Raw genomic sequence first — 20,214 nt, 5'->3', positions numbered from 1 at the left:
AAACCTCTAGCTCCCGAAAACCCGCGCCCGGTCTCGCTCACCTCTTGTGCGGGTAAGGTTGCAGAACACGCTATTCACAATAGGATTTCAAAGTATATCGAGTGCCGGGAAATATTTCCCTACAATATGGTAGGCTTCAGACCCGCACTCCCCCCACAAGATGAGATGCTTCTCATCAAACGCCAAATTATCGACCGCAGGACTAGAGATATTAGGGGAAAACTCGCTCTGGATCTGGCTAAAGCATTTGACAACATCTCACATAGATTCATACTTGAGGCGGTCTCGGAGCTAAATTTGGGACGGAGATTCCACACATATGTTAGATCCTTTCTTAAGGATAGAGTTGCTACCATCAAAATTGGGCAAATTAAATCTGATGAGTTTGAGTTGGGGGCAAGAGGGACCCCGCAAGGGGCAGTAATCTCCCCTCTCTTATTTAATATTGCCATGACGGGACTCTCGGAGCGCCTATCCTCCGTGCAAAACATTGGCCATGCTTTATACGCAGACGACATTACGATTTGGTGTCCTGGTGGATCAGACGCGGAGGTTGAACAGGCGCTACAAGAAGCACTAAATGTAACGGAAGAATTCTTAACTGAAACAGGGCTCAGCCTCTCACCTACCAAGTCTGAGTTATTGCTGTACAGGCCGGCGAGACAGGGCGTTAGGGGTTTGGTTCCGATGGAACTGATACCTATTGCCTTACACACGAAGGATTGTCACGTTATTCCTCGAGTCAACTCGATCAGGATACTGGGGCTGTTACTGGACGCCAGAGGCTGTAATGCAAAGACAATTGCCCACATCACCTCCAAAACGGAGAGTATGCTCCGGCTCATCTCTAGAGTCTCGAATAGAAAAAGGGGACTCGGAGAGGACAATCTTCTCAGGATATATCACGCGTTCTTGATGAGTCACATCATTTATGTGGCATCTGCACTAAATTGGACTAAGACAGAAAGGAACAAAATAGACACACTAATGCGCAAGAGCATTAAAAGAGTACTGGGATTACCAGTCACCACTAGTACAGAGAAGCTTATGCAGCTGGGCATGCATAATACCGTCTCGGAGGTGATAGAGGCCCAAAGAACAGCACAAATTGTCAGGCTATCTACATCCAAAGCCGGAAGACGTTTACTAGACTCAGTCAACTTAGCTCCAAGCTTAATCAACGACCATGAGGAATCACTCTCGGAAGCAATCCGGGCATCATTCGCTGTTAGTCCTTTTCCTAGGAATGTTCACCCACAGTATAACGTTGGGCGACGCAAGGCTCGCGCCCGGGCTATTTTAAAAACAGTCGCAGATAGCCCAAACTTGGCAGCATTCGTAGATGCGGCCCAATATGGACAGACCAGCAACTTTGTTTCGGCAGTAGTTGATACGAACGGTACACTCATCAACGCGGCTTCTGTCCGTCATATCTCCATCGATGTAGCAGAACAGGTAGCCATAGCTTTAGCAATGAGGGACCCTGTGCGTCCCAATATATACACAGACTCTCGTGCAGCCATACGTGCCTTTGCATCGGGTTCCATCTCCCGAGAGGCTGCGGCCATCCTCAGAAATAGGGTGGCTACTTGTTTTCATTCCATTACGTGGTTTCCAGCCCACATGGGTCCGAATATGTTTATAAATCTCCCAAACCCCAATGAGCTTGCTCATAACCGTGCGCGAGATCTTACCCACCACGGCGGTATGGAAGCTTTTGGGGGGCCGGACGAAATTAAGCACAGCGACCCATTACTTACATTCCACGAAATAGTTTCTCACTACCAGTTAGAGCGGAGGAGTTTTCCACTACCTCATCCTAAGCTTAGCAGGTCTCAATCGTCGAATGCTCCAAACGGGGTCGTTTCCTTCGAGGGGCTTTCTAAGTCGCATCGCCTCAAATATAGAACCACATTGTCCAGATTGTGGTGTGCATTTCTGTACATTGGCTCACATGCTCTGGCAATGCCCTGCGTTACGTAACGCACCGTTAAATAAAGAATCGGACTGGGACAATGCCCTTAAAAGCAGCGTGCTCTCAGTACAACTCCAGGCTGTCCAGAGGGCCTGCGAAAGGGCGGAGGACCACGGTCTTCCTGCCCCTACGTGGACGCGGCCAGCGACTACTACGGACTTCCCACAGGGGGTCCACACGTAGTTCCTCAGGACCAAATAAAGTTCATGTCTGTCTGTCTGTCTGTCTGTAAATTATTCTGCGCTTTCGGTTTACCCAAGGCTATTATTTTGACAGTAAGAAATTTCCCTCGCTTGGAGAGTGCTTACCAAAATGGCCAGGAGGGCTCCCGCGTGGTGTTATTATTGAGCGCCGACAGCCAAACCTACGAGGAGTGCGCTGCGTTATCCCTCATACTACGCAAGCGAGGCGCTTCCGACAGATGGCGACTCCGTAAATCCTCGCCTCCAATAGTTGCGCACCAATAATCTGGAGTGTATTAGGTTGTGTGAAAGCTCCATCACACGGCAATTCGTAGACTGGCCGGTTTGTCAGAAGTCCTGTCATGTTACAACTCCGGTCATGTACGCCGATAGATTATACTCCCTAGATAACGCTTAACTTCAAAACCTTGCCCTTAAAAGGAATTCCCGTGTCGTTCTGTCGAGAGATTCGTGCATATTGTCTCGTAAACTGTCTAGAGACTCGTATAACGATTGAGGCTCTCGACAGTTCAAACATTCTAGGCACGAAGAAAACAATTTTATAAGCACCTCACAAAGCAATTACAGATCGTCGTATCTAATGATCCAGTTTCATTTTTATAAAACGCGAAGGAATGTGACGTGCCGCTTGCGAGAGTGCGCGGCAAGTTGGTAGGCGCTGGGCAAGGCGTTTCAGTGATAAGTCGTTACGAAGCGTTCTTCGAAGCCTCACGCCTCACGTAGTTGGTACCGGAGATCAAAATTAGAGCGACCGAAGGCTGCATCAAGCGCGTCACTGAAGTCTCCATAAATACCAACTGTAAGTCGTTCTGGCTCATCTTGAAGAACGGAGGCGAGGGCAGACCTGAGGCGTCGCATATTGGGCACTCTAAAAGGACACATGGCAAGGTATGGCAGCCCGTACCAGATGCACATGCAGAGAACATCGTATTCACATTGCCCGGACGTTCGGTCTCTGGACATGATGCAGGCGTAGCGGCCGATTGGGCTCACCGTCGCAACGAACTTCACTTCCCAACCGGGAAGTCGCATGGCGGCTGCCAAGCGCCCGGGCAGTTCGAAGCAGGCAGCTCGCGCTGTCAACGCGTCGAGACGATACAGCAGCCATGGCACGTTTTTCGGCACGTTTTTCGGCACGAGCCAGCAGTAAAACCAGGCCACGTATTCGAGTCTATGTTGGGGAGGGACGACGGCTTCCAGAGATTCGCGGATGTCCGTGACTATGACGTGGCGTTGTGCACTGTCTCTCAGCCGCGGGAACGAAGAGAAACTGAAACCGTCGATTTGGTGCAGTTCTTCCGGCGATAGTTGGTCGAGGCAGAAGCACAGTATATCCAAGTCTTTCCGAGTCATGTCCGGGAGGAGGAACAGCTGCGGGGACTCGGGCGATTCCTGTACAATACCGCAACGGTTAGCCAGAGTTGCGCAGGAACTGGAAAGTGATTTCGTGTTCACCGCCTTAGAAAAAAAAGCAGTAATTTTGCTGGCGGTAAGTGCACAATTAGCCACAGATCAAGCCCAAAGAACCACTGTTGGAAAATGCTTGCACGCTATAACAACCGTGAACACTGACAGATTTTCACTGACGCAGTTGCTTGGCCGCACAGCTTCGTTCGGAAGGCCAATGTTCTAGCAGGCGTTTCTGAACAGAGAGGACAGTGGAGATAAGTTAAAGCCATTGTAGTCAGCTTGCTTGATACGGCAATATTTTTGGAGATAAGCGCCGAAAAAAGTCAAAATTGACTTAGCAAATATGCACATTCCAGTATTAGATAGTTTGAGTCAGCGACCTCTGAGTGTGCGCTTTGTGATAACTGGTGCGGTTATTCTGTCCTCTTAACCGAAATCGGCAGCGCATCCCTCCTTTGGAGATTATTGTCACTCTTTCTTACGATGGGTGTGTAATTAGTTATATGTTTTATATGTTATAGTGATTGTTATGCGTATACCGACAAGGACGTGTGGACAGCCCGTCGTGTACGTTTTGTGGCTCCTGTGAGACACTTGTATCATCCCAGGAAGGATGCGAACAATGCTGGGGGGAATGAAGCAATCCTATGGTGGCCTGCAAATAGAAGAAGTTGAAACAAGACAAGGGACAGGGTATGGAAAGAGAATAAAGAAGTGTGATTAGGAACAAAATGAAGTCTGTGTTGCGCAGCTACTAAGTGCAGTTTTATTACACGCCTCTGCCGTAAAAATACTTGTTTCCGGGTGCAGAGCAACGGATTCCGTGAACGATGGGCCTACCGCTGCACAAAAAAACACCGGCATGCGACTTTGAGGCGTCCGTGTAGAATTCTGGGCAAGAGTATTTTGCCTGAATTTCTAAGAAGCGCATTCGGATGGGTGTGTCGGGGGCTTGTTTTGTGACTTCTACAAAAGGCAAGTCACAATCTATGTGCTGCCACTGCCACGGCGGTAATAGCTTTATTGGAGCCATTAAGTTATGTTCAAGGAGCGGAACACTCATTTCATCACCTGAGTTTCATCACGCGTAGAGAAAAGGGTGGTTTCACTGCAGGTCTGTTGTGGAACCGAGTGGCACTGGTCATATCGTAATTTCAGAAAATACATGAAACTAATGTTCGACCTTTGAAGATGCAGTGACCATTCATTAGATTCTGCGTAGAGACTCTCTACAGGACTTGTCCTGAAGGCACCGGTCGCCAAGCGGATACCTAGATGATGAACAGCGTCAAGCATTTTCAAGGTGCCTTGGATTGGCAGATTGATACGCTATGGCCCCATAGTCAAGCGTCTATGTATTATTTTTCTATATACGTTCATCAGGACACTTCCTGTCGCTGCCCCATGTTGTATGTGACAAACTTTTAATAAGGTTGAATGTTTTTAGGCATTTCTCAGTTGAGGTACTTTATGTGTGAAATGAAGGGTAGTTTCGAGTGTAATATGACGCATAAACATTTATGTTGCGTGGAAACTGGTATGTGTTGTCTGTGTAGTTCTGCATTGGGCTCTGCAAATAAACCTCTTTTTCGTGTGAAAAGGACACAGGAGCTTTTAAGAAGATTCAGTGTAAAGTCATTTTCTGCCACCCATTTACACACTTTGTTTAAGCCAAGCTGGACGTGTCACTCATAAATTGCAAGGTGACGTTACTTCAAACCTAACTGTACGTAATCTCCGCATACCGAATAAAACTTACCCTGAGGTAGAGATAAGCGCAAGGAATTCATTTTGACCATGAAAATGGTACAGCTTAGTACCCCCCCCCCCCCTCCCCCCCTTGCGGCAGCACAGTTTCTTGTGTAAAACAGCCTGGATAGCGTATTGCCAACCCTAACACGAAAAGTACCGTGTGGTAAGTAACTTTCAATTACATTAAGCATATTGCCTCGAACACCGATTTCCGATAGGTCTCGCCAAATCCCATATCGCCAAGTTGTGTCATATGCCTTTTCCATGTCTAAAAAAAAAACAAAGAACTGCTTACGGATAAAGGCGTCTCGAATGCTTGCCTCAATGCGCACGAGATGGTCAGCAGTCGACCGACCCTCTCTGAAGCCACACTGATAAGCGTCAAGCATTTTCTTCGATTCAAGGAAATTTAAAATACGACGATTTATCATTTTCTCGAAGAGTTTGCATAAGCAACTTGTGAGGGCTATTGGACGGTAACTTGAAACGTCGGATGGGTCTTTACACTGTTTCAAGACTGGGACTACAATGGATTCGTTTCCATGAGGATGGAAGGTATCCGGCAGCCCAAGTAGAGTTGAAAAGTGCCAAAGTGTCATCTGTGCGTCGCTGTGTAGGTTTTTAATCATGTGATACATGATTCTGTCAACTCCCGGTGCGGAGCTCATACATGCGCTCAAGTCAGCTTTAAGCTCGGCAATAATAAATGGACCGTTGTATGGTAGATTTGGTCTGCATTTACGGTCTATTGACTTACGTTCTGCTACTTTCTTGTATTTAAGGAAAGATTCTGAATAGTTTAAGGAGCTTTATACACGCTCGAATTCTATGCCAAGGGCGTCGATCGGCCTTGTTTTCCAGGGTATGCCCTTGGTCATCGATCAAAGGTAATTGGTTGATCTGCAGCCCTTTTAGCCTTCTCAGCCCATTCCATACTTTAGCCTTCTGGGTATAGGAATTGATGCCTGAGAGAAACCTCTCCCAGCTTGCTATCCTAGCGTGCCGTCTCGTGCGCCGTCCTTGTGACTCGATATGTTTAAATGCAGTGAGATTTTCCGCCGTTGGATATCGACGCAGTCTACCTCATCCCTTATTTTGTCTCTTTCGTGCATCTCTGCAGTCTTCATTCCACCAAGGAACACGTCTCTTACATGATAGGCTGTTTGTTTGTGGAATGAACTTTTCCGCTGTACTTATAATAAAAGCGTTAAAATATGCTACGGCGTCAACTATGCTAAAATCTCGTATAAAATCTTGTGATAAGTAAGTAGATTCTTTAAAATGCTTCCAATCAGCCGAGTCAAGTTTCCAGTGAAGAACAGGTGGAGGAGTGTGGTGTTGTGTTAGTAAGTTTAAAGTAACTGGAAAGTGGTCACTCCCAGATGGATTTTCGATTACATTCCATTCAAAGTAAGAAAAAAGTATGGAAGATCCAAGCGCCAAATCTATCGATGAATATGAATTATGCGCAATATTATAGTAAGTAGGTGCTTTCATATTGTACAGGCATACACCAGATGTCACAAGAAAGGTTTCGATAAGTTGACCCCTCGAATCATTACGGGAGTCTCCTCAAACACTGCAATTCAGTGCATTTGCATGCACAAAATGAGCGCACAGGTCTGGCGTCTATTAGAAGCAGGTTATCCTAGCGTGGCAGTGGCCAGTGTAGATGAACGCCTAAAGAAGTTGATTTCGCGGGGGACGGACGTGATTACAGAAAGCAGTAATGGCGAGAAAAGAGTCGTGGTAATTTATTCATGCATAGCGCACATTGAAAGACTAAGAACAAAACAAGACTAGCGAGAACGTGCCCCCTGCACGCCTGCGACAACGAAATTTGTTAAGGAACATTTGAATCCTCTGTCACATATTCTGGCAATCATGGAAGCGCAAATCCTGCTGGCGTTCTATTTGCACCGAGTTCCCGTTTCGATTTGTCTACCGAAGATAGTGGTATACAGCTGCACATGTGGTTACGTGGGTAGTTAACTAATGCCATGGCTGTTAGCGGTACACAACGTTGCACGTGCAATACTTGAAGCTACTAGGGCGAAAGTAGCGCAGTAAAGTACAAATAATTTCGCAAGATCTCGAGAAACACTCTTCAGAAATGAAGTATTGTTTACTGCTTTTAAAACACTCAAAATATTTTTAGTTAGAAATGAAGTAATGGTTCCGGCTATTTGAACAACTAAAGACTCTTGAGAGACCGAGTTGACGACAACTTCGTCTGAGGGGGGGGGAGGGGGTACATGTATATAACCTAGTATTCACAAGTCCTGTAGGTGACCAGAACTTTACTCCCAACTGGGCTTATTGGTTTAGTGCGTAATTTGCTCATGCTGATGAAAACAAAATATTGTCCTCAACGACAGCGCCGATACATTCGAACACTTGTGCTCTGACTATACTCATCAGCCTGGCTTCATCGCTACCGCGTTGTGTGCGAAGTCAGTGTCATTGAAGGCGGAAAATATTTGGGACTGTCAGTTTAATCTGCGTCTAATTGGTTTACTCTACTCGCATTTCTCTTGGAAACATTTGTTTTTGAGGACTGATCGAATACTCTTATACCCTTTGTGAATTTCTATACAGCTGTTAGTGAGTAACGTAAACTTTGAAGTAGCAGTGATTTCAAAAGACCAGAACGAAAGTGAGCAATACATTTATAAATATTAATGGTGTACACTTCTTTTAAACGTTTGTCGCACGTTTCACTCCGCGAGTTCCCCGATTGACTGATGCAAACTGCGCAAATGAAAACTTTTACGCCGTGAATGAAAGAAATAATGTGAACTGAATGGTCTGGCTTCAAAATGTGGCCAATATCCTCTCAAGGCGGCCAATTCTTTTATTGACATGGTAAAAATGTTATCGGCGCTTGGGAGGGAAAGCAAGTAAGTTGGAGGTTCTCCGTGCATACAGCACAATACGTCGTCTGGAAAGGGGGGAACGGGAATGTGCAAACATTTCATGGCTCGGAACTGACGTCCAAGAGTTTTGAGCCAAAACAACGAAATTGACACACACAACAAAGAAAAAAGGAAAGATATGAAATAAGTGTACAGCAACATATAATTAAAATCACAAAATTCATTTCACAAGAAACACGTCAGAAGCATCATAAAAACACTGCAGAAATCGTACCAGCACGAACAACACACTTGGTTAAGTTTTCATAGACTAGAAACTTCATTCTTGCAGTAAGCACTCAGCAGTCTAAAATACAATGGCTTATGGTTACGCCTTACGTCATCGCACTCTTTAAACATGGTAGTAATTCATGCACTCGCAATCATCAAGCGTGCCGTAAACAAAGAGGGGGGGGGGGGGGGGCGAGGTAATTTTTGCTTTAAAATGAATGCACACAACTGTGGTCGTCAATATAGTCGCAGCGCGTGTCACGCTGCTGTTCCAAGAGAAGTAACGCTATATCCGCGTATTATTGTGGCCACGCCATGCGTATCTGGGCCAGAGATACGCATCAATGCGTATCTGGGCCAGAGTTGAAGGGATTTCGGTTCTAATGAGCGTACGTTCGTGGAGTTCACATATACATCGTAAACACTTTGCTGTGTTCAATTCACTTTACAACACGGTATCCCCTCATCCCTGTTCGGGCACCTTTCACAAATGCACTACACAAGCTCCCTGCACCGTTCGCATCCGCAGCTTGGACAGGCCAAGAAGTTCGCTTGGATCGAGCCCTCGTCGAAGACTTTGTTGCAGTCTTGGCACATGAAAATGCCCTTAATTTCGGCGCTCACTTCACCAGCTACTGCAGCCTCCCTGGGGAGAAAAAGCACGGTAAAAATGCAAGGTTACAAAAATGTGCGAACCCGGTTAGCGTACACGAAGAAATAATGTACAATGCTTACCGATTGAAACGCCATACTCGAAGCAAATGACCAGCAGTTTTTGCACCACCGGTGGGCGTTAGGGACACCGAGCTGATGCACTTTTGCATCGAACGAAAGCGGCAGTCCTTGCAATTCACTACGACTGCATAAGTCCCAGTGCTCACGGGTGGGGAAAAAAGTGCTGGCTACCATGCTGTCTGATAATCACGTTTCAATCGGTGAGCAGTGTTTACGCGTGGGCCTTCGTAAATTAACAGACTGGTACAAATGCACTATGCTGCATGAAGGAACTTTTTTTAATTTTCAAAACCGACTACACAAGCTGAATAACAGAGTGTCCCAGTGATTATGAACGAAGCTTTTATGAACTTTATGAAGCTATTATGAACGAACATGGTGGTCCAAATTGCACTCTACTGAGCTTTAATAAGAAAATCTAGGCGAATAAGGCATAATATGAGTTTAAAGGTGCGTAATGGTGCTCTAAACAATGTTTAAACTGGCTCAGAGGCCAGTTCAGAAACCGCGAATAATTCGGAATAACCGCGAAGCTCCAGACATAGAATTAAAGCATTCAAGGTAATTACACAACTGCCCAATTGTTTTACCAGTAGTTAACATGTAAATTAGAGAGTTATAAAACAGAGTCATAAGAAACGGCAGAATGATGTGTCTAGATAGGTAGAAATCACATGTAGAAATCACAATCACAGATAGGCAGAAATCACATAGGTAGAAATCACATTTTTTCGCGATAAAAGAGAAAGACCGCGAAGTACAACCAACAACCTCTCACTATGTTGCGCGCAAATCAAACAGTCCCAGGGGGGGGGGGGGGGGGGGGGGGGCACACTAGATGTGCTCGTATTGGGCCAAGCAGTGACAGTAACAGCCAGTTTTTATAATTTTTTTTACATGACACGCCGACAGCTTCGGGAGCTAACTGCGTACAAATGCAAGAAGAAAAGGTGCTGCACGGAGCAACAAGCCGTTGATGCAAAGCGTGATTTCGCTCTTGGACTGTTGGATCGCAATGATATCCCGCGCGCGATAAAGCTGCTTTGAATGCTCGCGGGGGCGTAGTCAATAGTAATTTGAAACTTAGTGGGCTTTATTCTCTTAAACGGAAAACAAGAAACACGTGGTGTGTGTGCTTTTGGCCGGTAACCTACATTTCTCATTCTTGATAAAGGCAGCTTCGCCACTGTAACGTAGGGCTTAATCTGTGTTACGATAGTCAACGTAAAGTTCACGGATCTAGTAATATCACATTTCCGAAGTGTTATTTTACCATATCGACAGCTTTCGAGAGGGCGCCGTCATTTCTGGAAAGCCAGAAATATGTCAATTGTCTCGTACCTGTGACCGGTTGCAATTTCAATGCCGATCACGTGGAGCAGTACGCAGCTGGAGAAAAACGACTTACGTACGAAGCGCATATCTGCATCGCTAATATTTTGGCAGGCGAAAGACAGTCAAAACAGTTGATCATTCCGCAACTGTTCGCAAATTCTGTAATAGTTATAATTCAAAGCACCGGGCTTGAATTCTAGCACGTTTGTCACACTGAAACGGTGAACGTGTACATAGTCTGTGAGCGACTAAAAACTTTTTTGACGTCGTTAACAAATAGAATCGCCAGATAAAGGCTTACAAATTTTATATCCTTTTATAGCAGCTGCAAAGGCTTTTTCCTGCGACAAAGCTGACTTCACTCAATAGTGGCACCGCGTCAATACTTTCCAAGAACGCCGACGCAGCACAGACAATGACCCCCGCATGGCATATTTGGACTAATAACGTCGTCGATATTGTAATCTTATACACATTTATTTACTCACACTAGCAGAACTTGTGCGTAAACGGCGTTTACTTGAAAGTATTGCACATCACACGAAACACCTTCCTATTCACTGTGGCTCTCATTTCCAATACTGGCATTAAATATTTTATACTATTCTGTTTTATGATGCGGCACACTCAAAAGTTGCAATTTTTTAATCTGTTTGTCATTATTTGATTGCCATTCGAGTGCGCATCCCTTTTACCAGTAAGAAATCGATTCATTTTACCTAACAACTGCTCGCACACGTCACCACTTACAACGACCGTACGCAGAATCATTAGATCAAGTATTCTATTTTGTACTTTGCACAGCCTAAACACGCAAAGAATAAAATTTGTACCTGGGTGACGTTGGGCCCGCGCCAACATTGTTTCCATTGATAAAATAGGGATTGTCGTTGTCTGAGGTAGAGTTGTCAGAACTGGGCGGCGTCAGAAGAGATACGATGGTTCTGTCGTCCATGATAGGTTCTTCGGCTGTAATGTAAAAAAGACGGTGGTTCAATGGGAGGTCTTATTACCGTAGAACACAATGCATGCTGTATCTGGCTGGCCACAGTCGCTTGATAAAATATGTTTATATTCGATTAGGACGATAAAACTTGCCATTAGTAATTGTTGCAATATTAATCAGTCATTTTCCACAGTTAAAGGTTTTTTTTCGAATTTAATATTTGCATCGATTATCTGCTGAATAATTCCACCTTGTTGTAACACATTGTGTCGAGAATTTCAAATTAGTTACATTTCGATGTAGCTGCGCTAAGATGTGATTAGTTACTTGCGGATGCAAATGAAATCAGTTTACCTCCTATCTAAAGACCGATGACTTAAGCAGAAGCGTAAAGAAAACGTACCACGCGAAAATTTCTGTTCGATAAATTTCGCATTCTCATTAGGAGAAAACGTGAGGAGGGCATAAACCACTCTTAATTGGCTGTGAACCGAGCTAAATTTGATGTGTTGAACATAGCACAATTGTTTCAGACATGGCTGAATCGGCAAGGAAACACCACGAAGGGTTTTTCATTCTTTCTATAACAATTTTGTACCAGTTCAGAAGCAGGATAAACAGGAAAACATCAAAATCTCGTCAGCCCCGATTCGCCGCTCACGCCAGTTTCGCTTCCACGAAGACCACTTCCAGCGGTTCTATTTCGAGTTGTTCCACTTGAGGTATTTCCGGTTCCTGGATTTCCGCATGTTGCACGCCCGTCCCTCTATGCAGGCGTGACGACGCTTGAAACCAGAAGTTGGGGCTACGTAAGTTCCGCTTGAAGCCGGGAGCTGAGAGGTTGAGCGTGAGAGGAGCGGAGAGGAACAGTGGAGGTTGGCGGTGCCTAACCTGGTCCGCGAAATGCCTATGAAGGGGCTTTAGTCGGCCCGTTTCAAACGTATCACGAAGGACGGAGTTACGAAGCCAACCACCCACACGCTATTTCTCAAAGCTACAGCAGTGGTATTTATATCACCAGCATTCGGTGATATAAATGATTATTGGTTGGGGAGCGCAGAAACTGTTGCATAAACTTCAGAAAAACGCGTATAGCGCGACTCCGCACCGAATTGCTAGCGGCGCTTATGAGGAAGATCGACACTGGATATTCAGGAGGTTGGTCCTTTCAGTTGTTCCCCACTTCCTTCCCTTAATTGCGAATGACTATGCGAGTGACTATGCCTATGAATGGCTATGAGTGAATGATTATGCGAGAGACCCTCACTTCCGCAAGTGACATTTCTGGTCTAGCATCGGGGTGATGCACTTTTAACAGTGGAGCTGTTTAAAGCCGCCTGCCACTGCGTTGCCTAGCAACCACCTCGCGAAGCGTCGCGCGCTATGCCCGGGAGAGAGAAAGAGAAAATTAGAGCAAGAGAGAAAGAGAGAGAAACAAATGGTAGCAGCATCAATGAGGCAACGCGCAGAGGTGCTGCCGACGCCATCCGAGCATCTCCGTTTCCCCGCAATAGCGCCGAAAGCTCGCGGTGTCCTTGACTTTTTTATTTCCAAGATGCATCCGCGCGCTTTTCTTTCCCCCTCAGTTATAGTTATGTGCCTTGGTTCCCGTGTGTGCGCGCGCTTTCTGCGTTTTGCTCTTTAATTGGCGACTGTTTAATTATGCTCATTTTATGAGTAGTCATGCTGGTATTCATATTGCCAAAATGCGCCCTTTTGTTCGCTGCAGAGCATAAACTGGGACTTTTTTTTACTAAGTCGTTGGCTGATGGTGAACTCGCGAACGCACCCACCTTCCCGCGTTCATCACTAACTGGGTGAGAACAGCGATCAGAAAGAACCTCCCTCAGTAATGACCTCCCTCGGTGGCAGTCAAATTTCTTTCTTCCGATACGGTGGAGCCATATTGCGCGCCGTTTGAAGTTTCGTTTGCCACGAGGAACCGCAAAAAGCTTGCCCCGCTTGGCAATGCTATTCGAACATCCAACAGCACAGCAAGTCGGCATCGTGCTGCAGCCGAGCGCGTCTTCAAAAATGTAAAAAGCCTACGCTCACGCACAGCGCACATGTGTCCCATTGTTTCTACGCTCACTAATGGCGCCGTTTTCCCGCGATAACGAAAGCCGCGCGGGTTATTCGTCACGTGTGAAGCCTCGTCCAATGGGAGAGCGGAAAACGGCGAAGAAGTCAGGAGAGGGGTAGAGGGCGGGGAGGAAATTCTCCTTTCCTATTTGAACAATGGTTTGTACTACCTTTGGAAAATACAGGGACCTTGTCCGTACATTAGTCCGTGACTGCAGCAGGTGCCTCTGGCGGCGATTTGGCCGAGCTCCCACCAGCTGCGCGCTACTGCGCATGCGCCGTGACGTCATCCCGGCGTGCCGTCTGCAGCGCGCCGCCCGTACACTGTGCATAGCTTTCGCCACGCTTCCCCATCGTGTGCTCAGACTGCCAGCGCTTCGCGAGGCGTTCCACGATGCCACGGACCACGAAGAAATGCTTATACACTTCGTATAACTTGCATCACTTGGCATTACTTCGTATAACTTAGCATTACTTCGTATAGCCAGGACCAGCTAGCAACCCATCAGCTCCGCTGTGCCTTTAGCCTTGCGCCACTAGTGCAAGCTACCACGATTTTATTGGGAGGGAAAATGACACGTGTGCTCGAGGCAGACGACAACGACAATAGGACCATTAACGGACTCCATCTAGTGCGTCAGTGAGACCTTTCGAGGACGAAGAAGACGTGTCTCTGTTCTGTTTGAACAGGTTGTCGTGCTGTTCTTGAAGAACGTCTTCCTGTCTTCTGTCCACGTTTTACCGTGACATTATTTAGCCCCAGCGGACAAGGACAGGAGGAAGATGCCAATAGAATGTGCTAACTTCAACAACTGTATTTCTATGAAACAGCCACCTATTTAACCTATACATACAGTGGCGCCACATCATCCCGATCCAGCCACCCAAAAAGCCCGTCTCCTTATCTATTAAGTCGACCGAAGGGGCAATAACACTCGTTTCAGTATTCCGACAGATAGCGTGAGCCTCAGTAATCTCTCGCACATCTTTATCTTAGTGCTTTCCAAGAACAGGACAGGAATCATACACCGGGGCGCAGCCGCAGTCCTGATAATGAGAAGACAAATGACCGTAATGCTTATTCCTTACATTTAAACTGTGTTCTCGTAGCCGGTCATTAAGACACCTTCCCGTCAAATTTCCGTCACGTGAGTGGACAGAATCAAAATATAGTTAGCTTACGCGTCATTATACGCAGTATTCAAGTTATGGACAAAGTTACTCCACGCAATAATTGAAAGTAGCCTGTTGGGTAGTTCGGTCAAAGCTTTTTATTGCAATTGTCGAGCCAAGGACAGAAGGATTAGGGCGCTACCTTTCCACACGTTCTCTACGAATGTACCCCCTGCACTCTTTCTCTTGCTTGAAAGAGAGGTAGAGCAAGGAAAGGAAAGGCAGGGAGGTCAACCAGACCAGCGTACGCTTTGCTACCCTACACTGGGGGCAAGGGAAAGGAAGGAACAGAAAGAGGGAGAGAGGGAGCACAGAGTGCACATGGGGTGATGCACAGGGGACACTACAAGCGATCTCTTAAACCGGTGCACTTCAAGTAGTGTACTAGTGCACAGATCGCGTTTTGTGCCAGTGACGGGTGTTGCCACGGTCCAAGTATCTTTGACTCAGAGAACGCCTATGGGAGGCGACGTGAGTAGGCACCACTCTGACTGGCTAGACGGCAGATAGCTTGCACTGACGTCATCCTATAGGCACCATTTTGGTGAGCCATGACGGCAAGCAGCTACGTCCATGGCATCTCGTCCGGCTTCGACACTCTCCCACAGTGCCGGAAGCGCAGCGGCCTTTCCTAAGCTTTACTTCCTCCATAAAACCAGGTTACCAGCAGCAGTGAATATGACACACTGACGTCATCCTTGGCGCCATATTGGACAGCCAGCACGGTTACAAGCTGCGTCGTTGACCGTCACGTGCAAGCTTTCTCAGTAGCGCCTTCAGACTCGCGATGTTGGAGGAAGCTGCGGCTAACTTCGGTGAAAGTCCTTCCTTTGAATAACGTTTGCAGTCACGTGCTTGGAAACGAAATTCCTACGACTGGACATTTTTTGTTTTCTTCAAATAATGATACATGGGTATAGCACATACGGTCATGGCAAAGTAAAACCTTTATCGCAGGTTACTCGTATAAAGAAATGCTTTTGAATATCGAGGTCTTAAATTGAAACGCCCCAGAATATTGATGGAAACACTTATTTCATGCAAGAAGCAAGCTCTTTACTACCACGATAAGCAACTGTGGAAGCAGCTATGCTAATACTCAGTTACAATCAAGTGAGTATTTCAGATTCTTGCGTGGGCACAAAAGGCAAGCGTGGGCACAAGCACAAAAAGCAGTATGACAGCAACACAGAGTTAAAACGACGCGATTACAGTCACACTGCATTTGCAAATGCGCGATATAGAAGTCGTTTGGGCAACCAAAATTATTCCACGTCATTTAACACTTCTATGAAGTATGACCGAAATTTCATTTGGATGGCAACTTACCGGTCTTACTCCGGCACCACGTCTTCAAAGACAAATTGAAACAAATGCGATAAGCAAGCCGTCGCGTTATCCGGCAATGCTGCTCGCCGGGCTTGATTGATCCTCAAGCGGCGCTAGCTGAAGAACCAAAACGCCAACTTTGAGTTCTCGTTGTCTGTCAGGCGTTTTAGCCTAACCTCAATAATTATTAACGCTATAGCGTTTAGGGCCCCGTGTCGCAGAAAATCCGGCGTCGGCGCCCGAGAAAAAAATCATCCCCAACCCACGTTTAGGTATGCCACACCATTCTATCATTAATGTTGCTCATACCTTGTCTTTCATTCTTGGCAAAGCTATTCTTCGGAATATTGAGAATGACAATCCACAAACAAATGTCATCTAACAATACACCCACAGCGCATGCCTTTTATGTTAAGTCTTCTCAGACTAAAATATCAAAAGTGCGAAACAAATACGAGAAGCTGAAAATTATGTAATTTCTTTGTCGCGGTTGTGCACTATATCTGGGATCAGCCCATGCAAGAGGCCGCGTTTCCACCAGAAAGCTCGCCTGCGTGCATAGCGTTTGCCGCCATTGTTCGCCAGTAACCATTACGTTTGCATAAGCTGCAGTCGTCGGGAACCATGAGGAGCAGTCAGGGATCTTTGAATGCTATCGCGTTCCGCTCTTAAAAGCGAAGCTTAAGCGTCCTCCCAATTTTTTGTAAGCATTCATACTTCGTAGCGTCTGACATTTAGTGCAAACTCTATTAACGTAGTAAACTTTGTATCGGTGCACATTATTATGACGCAGCTGCAAGTATAGAGTCCGGAGATGGGCTGTATGAAGACCACAAGATTGAGTAGCTCAATCGTCTTTACAACCCGAGCAGCTTTAAGGCGCTAGCTCGTCCCGTCTTGCGTATATCTGTTACTGGTAAAGTAAGCGACCCGTAGCTTCATCCTAGCTTTAAGCAATATAAACTTATCCTTACCGTAATGTCTTGCACCTTCATTGGCAGCTAGCTGGTACTTGCCAGTTGGTTGACCATTTTCTTGAGATGCCATCAAGGAGAAATCATCCGGACTTTCCGTCTCGCCCGTTCCCAGCCAACTCGTTCCGCCAATGTTGGGACAGATTGCTGCAAATGTGGATTCCAGGTCAAAGTGATAGCCATCCAGCAGAGCTTCGGAGTCGGTGAGCATCAACGTGCCAAGAGCAGCCTTGAACTGGCGCAGAATCCTTTCTCCCGATACGTAAACAGCGAGGTACGGCAGCCCGCGCCAGACATACAAGCCGACGACCTGGTGGTCGAGTGCTCCAGAGGACGGTTCGTTTGTCATAATGCAAGCGTAGAGAGCGCTTCTGCTGGACGCCGGCGTGAAGACGTTATCACAGCCCGGAAGCGCCATCGCACACGACAAGCGCTTGTGAAGCGTGAAGTCGGCACTACACAGAGATTCACTGAGCTTGTACAACATCCACTGGCGAAGGATGTTCCGTGGCATCATCCAGCAGTAAAGCCAGGCCACAATTTCGAGGCGGTCGTCCAGAGATTTCACCAGTTCGAGGGATTGGCGAACCGTGTTCACGATCATCCTTGACGCCATGCCTTTCAACGACGGAAGCCACAGCATAGTGGCTTCGCCCAAGGAGTACAGGTGCTCAAGTGGCACCTTAATAAGGAAGCCACACAACACATCTAAGTCGCTCTCCGTCATCGTACACGACAAAGCCTGCTGCTAGGGCTATACGTGAAATGTGAGGGCCTATTGTTGGCTGTCACGGCACTGCAAAGCTAAGCCTCAGTCCCTCACCTGAAATGGCTGTTTCGCTGCTTCTTCAGCAGTGGCACCAACGCACAAGCGCTAAGGCACCGCTCATTGCGCGCGCACTCAGTTCTTGCGTCGGGTTTTCAGGAATGACTAATGCACGTTTGCAAAGATGCAAAGATAGCACCGGAAGTTCTTGGTGTAGCGCTCAGCCTGTAGTCAAACAAGTCGCTTTTAAGCAAGGCCGTCTTTTCTTTTTTTCGCAACATGCTCGCATATATTCGTTCTATAGCACGTGCTTGGTTCTATATCCTGGAGAGTGTGATCGATAAGACCGTGGTGACGAAGCATTCAGGCACGCCCTATTGTTGAACTACATCACAGAAGTAATGACAGCGTCCATAGTGCAATGTTTCATGTGCGTAGCTATTGATTTATGCGTTCAAACTACAGCATGCTCCAGCGCATTAGGAGCACACAGTTTTAACGCCCAATCAAATGAAAAATAAAAATGCCAGCAACATCGCTAACTGGAAAGCTTATCACAGTCTTGCCCTTTTCAGTACTTCTCTTAACGGCCTCTAAAAATCATTTGCCGCTATTTGTATTTGCGGTCTAAAAAAAGAAAACATACCGTATGCAGCTGGTATGTTCACTCGATCAGTATGCCCTCCGCCTACATTAATTGTCTCGCACACTTATTATGCTGCCCATAACATCACAATTCCTGCACCTCTTTCTTTTTTTACAGTCCACTTTCTTCTACGGCATTTCTTCTCCTTCATCACATTCCCTGCAGCGTAGCATGGAGGCGGAAATGCGCTGATTAATCGCTCCGTCTTTAATGCGAGTAGCATTCTTTGCCGACTGAGATGGCGGGAACTAGTTCACGAATTGCAAGGGGAATCGAATAGACCCCGTATTGAGTACAGCTGTCTTCGATGTCGCACCGTTTTAGGAAGACGTACTCCCTGCCCTCTCGTTTCCTGTTCTTTCTTCTTTTTCAAGCGAAGCTTGTATCCGCTAGCCTGCGCCGGCGATGTAAAGGCTCAACCCCAAGGAACCGAACCCAAAGCGCCGACGCTCAGCGAGGTTTAGTGACGGCTCAAAACTACAAGAAACTCTTAGCTTCGACGTATTTCAAGTGTGGCGCAATATGGCCAGATCTTCCCTTCTTGATGGCCCCGAATTTAGCCGGCCAGTTTTGCAGTATCTTACGCTAACAGAACAAATTTTACTCATAAGGACTTAATGTAGTTTTAAAGCTTCATAAAAATTGTTCGTAGCCCTAGCGCAAATATATACAGTATTCTGCTTGCTGTCTGTACCGAAACGCGTAGCTTAGCACGTGTAGGTAACACAGCATCACCAGCAGTTGCCGTGCTGCTGTGCGAGCGATCGGGTGCTTAGGAAGCGGAAGAGGCGCTGGTGGTTTAAATACAAGTTTGTTCCTCCTCCTCTTCCTCCTCCTGTACTCGCGGACGGCAACGCCGGAAGCTCGCTTTGTAAATAGCCTCCGAGCTCACTCACATGGCGCGTCGCACCGTCTCGGAGGACATTGTTTGGTTGCCTCTTGCTTCTACCGCCACTTCCGCCGTCGGCGCTGCAGTGTGGCATGCTTTTGAAGTCACAGAAGCTCACAGCAAAATTAGTTTTGAATGAAGGCTCAGGAACATGGATGGAAATGAATGGGAGGCTAAAACGCACAGCTATCCGTACCTGAAAAGGGTGGAGACAGAATGGAGGAAGAGGTCAGTAAAGTTGTCAACCAAGTACAGCATAATTGAAAGTCTAAAATAGACAACCAGGAGTCATCAAAAAGAAAGTGAGAGAAATAGAGACAGTGAATTGGATGTAAAGAATGGAAACAAAAAGGACCATGGAGATTTACAAGAACGAGAAGAAAGAAATTAGAAGGGAATTTCTGTACGATAACACAAAGGGCAGTGCCTTGCTATTTGAGGCTCCAGCCGGTTGCCGAAGGACCAAAACATACCGGAGCAAATATTCGGAACTAGCTGAGGCATGTGTATGCTGCAGTAAAGATCCGGAGACTACTCAGCACATCCTAATGGAATACGAAGGGATTCACCCAGCCAGAACCGAAGCACAAGCTGCACCCAGGACAAGCTTGGCTTACCCCCATTTCCGGTAGGGGATGGGCGGACGAAATTTCTGCTCGACAATGTGGAGAAAGAAAGAAAGGTGTACCTAAACTGTCGTTACCTTCAATCGTCAGGGACGGGATGTGTCGTATGGAAAGGAAGAACGAGTGCCACTGCAAAAGGTGAAGGCAAGAGTTTCACCCGAGGAAGCTGTGGTGGCCTTGAAAAAAGAGGATGCAAAGGGGAGCGAAACTTATTATAGGGTGCACTC

The 20,214-nt window shown here is 46.6% G+C and overlaps 1 protein-coding gene across 1 annotated transcript; it reads right to left on the bottom strand.

Moving 5' to 3' along the window:
- Window positions 1-8,678: 8,678 nt before the first annotated feature.
- LOC125940405 (uncharacterized) lies at window positions 8,679-17,913 on the bottom strand. Its single transcript, XM_049656521.1, has 3 exons — window positions 17,061-17,913; window positions 11,390-11,525; window positions 8,679-9,132 (listed from the first exon to the last, which is right to left on the bottom strand). The coding sequence occupies exons 1-3, from the start codon at window positions 17,785-17,787 to the stop codon at window positions 8,982-8,984; spliced, it is 1,014 nt and encodes a 337-aa protein (XP_049512478.1). The 5' UTR covers window positions 17,788-17,913; the 3' UTR covers window positions 8,679-8,981.
- Window positions 17,914-20,214: the final 2,301 nt, after the last annotated feature.

The sequence above is a fragment of the Dermacentor silvarum genome, chromosome 9, assembly GCF_013339745.2.
Source record: "Dermacentor silvarum isolate Dsil-2018 chromosome 9, BIME_Dsil_1.4, whole genome shotgun sequence".
Lineage (NCBI taxonomy): Eukaryota > Metazoa > Arthropoda > Arachnida > Ixodida > Ixodidae > Dermacentor > Dermacentor silvarum.
Note: the sequence above shows the minus strand (reverse complement) of the source record. Positions and strands in the feature narration are given on the sequence as shown.

What these genes read in the sequence shown, in the direction of transcription:
- LOC125940405 (XM_049656521.1), bottom strand. Translation starts at nt 17,787, where the DNA reads ATGACGGAGAGCGACTTAGATGTGTTGTGTGGCTTCCTTATTAAGGTG. An exon ending in TGAAGGTGCAAGACATTACG is followed by an intron (nt 11,526 to 17,060) that starts GTAAGGATAAGT and finishes TTTACATTACAG; the next exon opens with CCGAAGAACCTATCATGGAC. An exon ending in GCGGGCCCAACGTCACCCAG is followed by an intron (nt 9,133 to 11,389) that starts GTACAAATTTTA and finishes TTTTCTCCCCAG; the next exon opens with GGAGGCTGCAGTAGCTGGTG.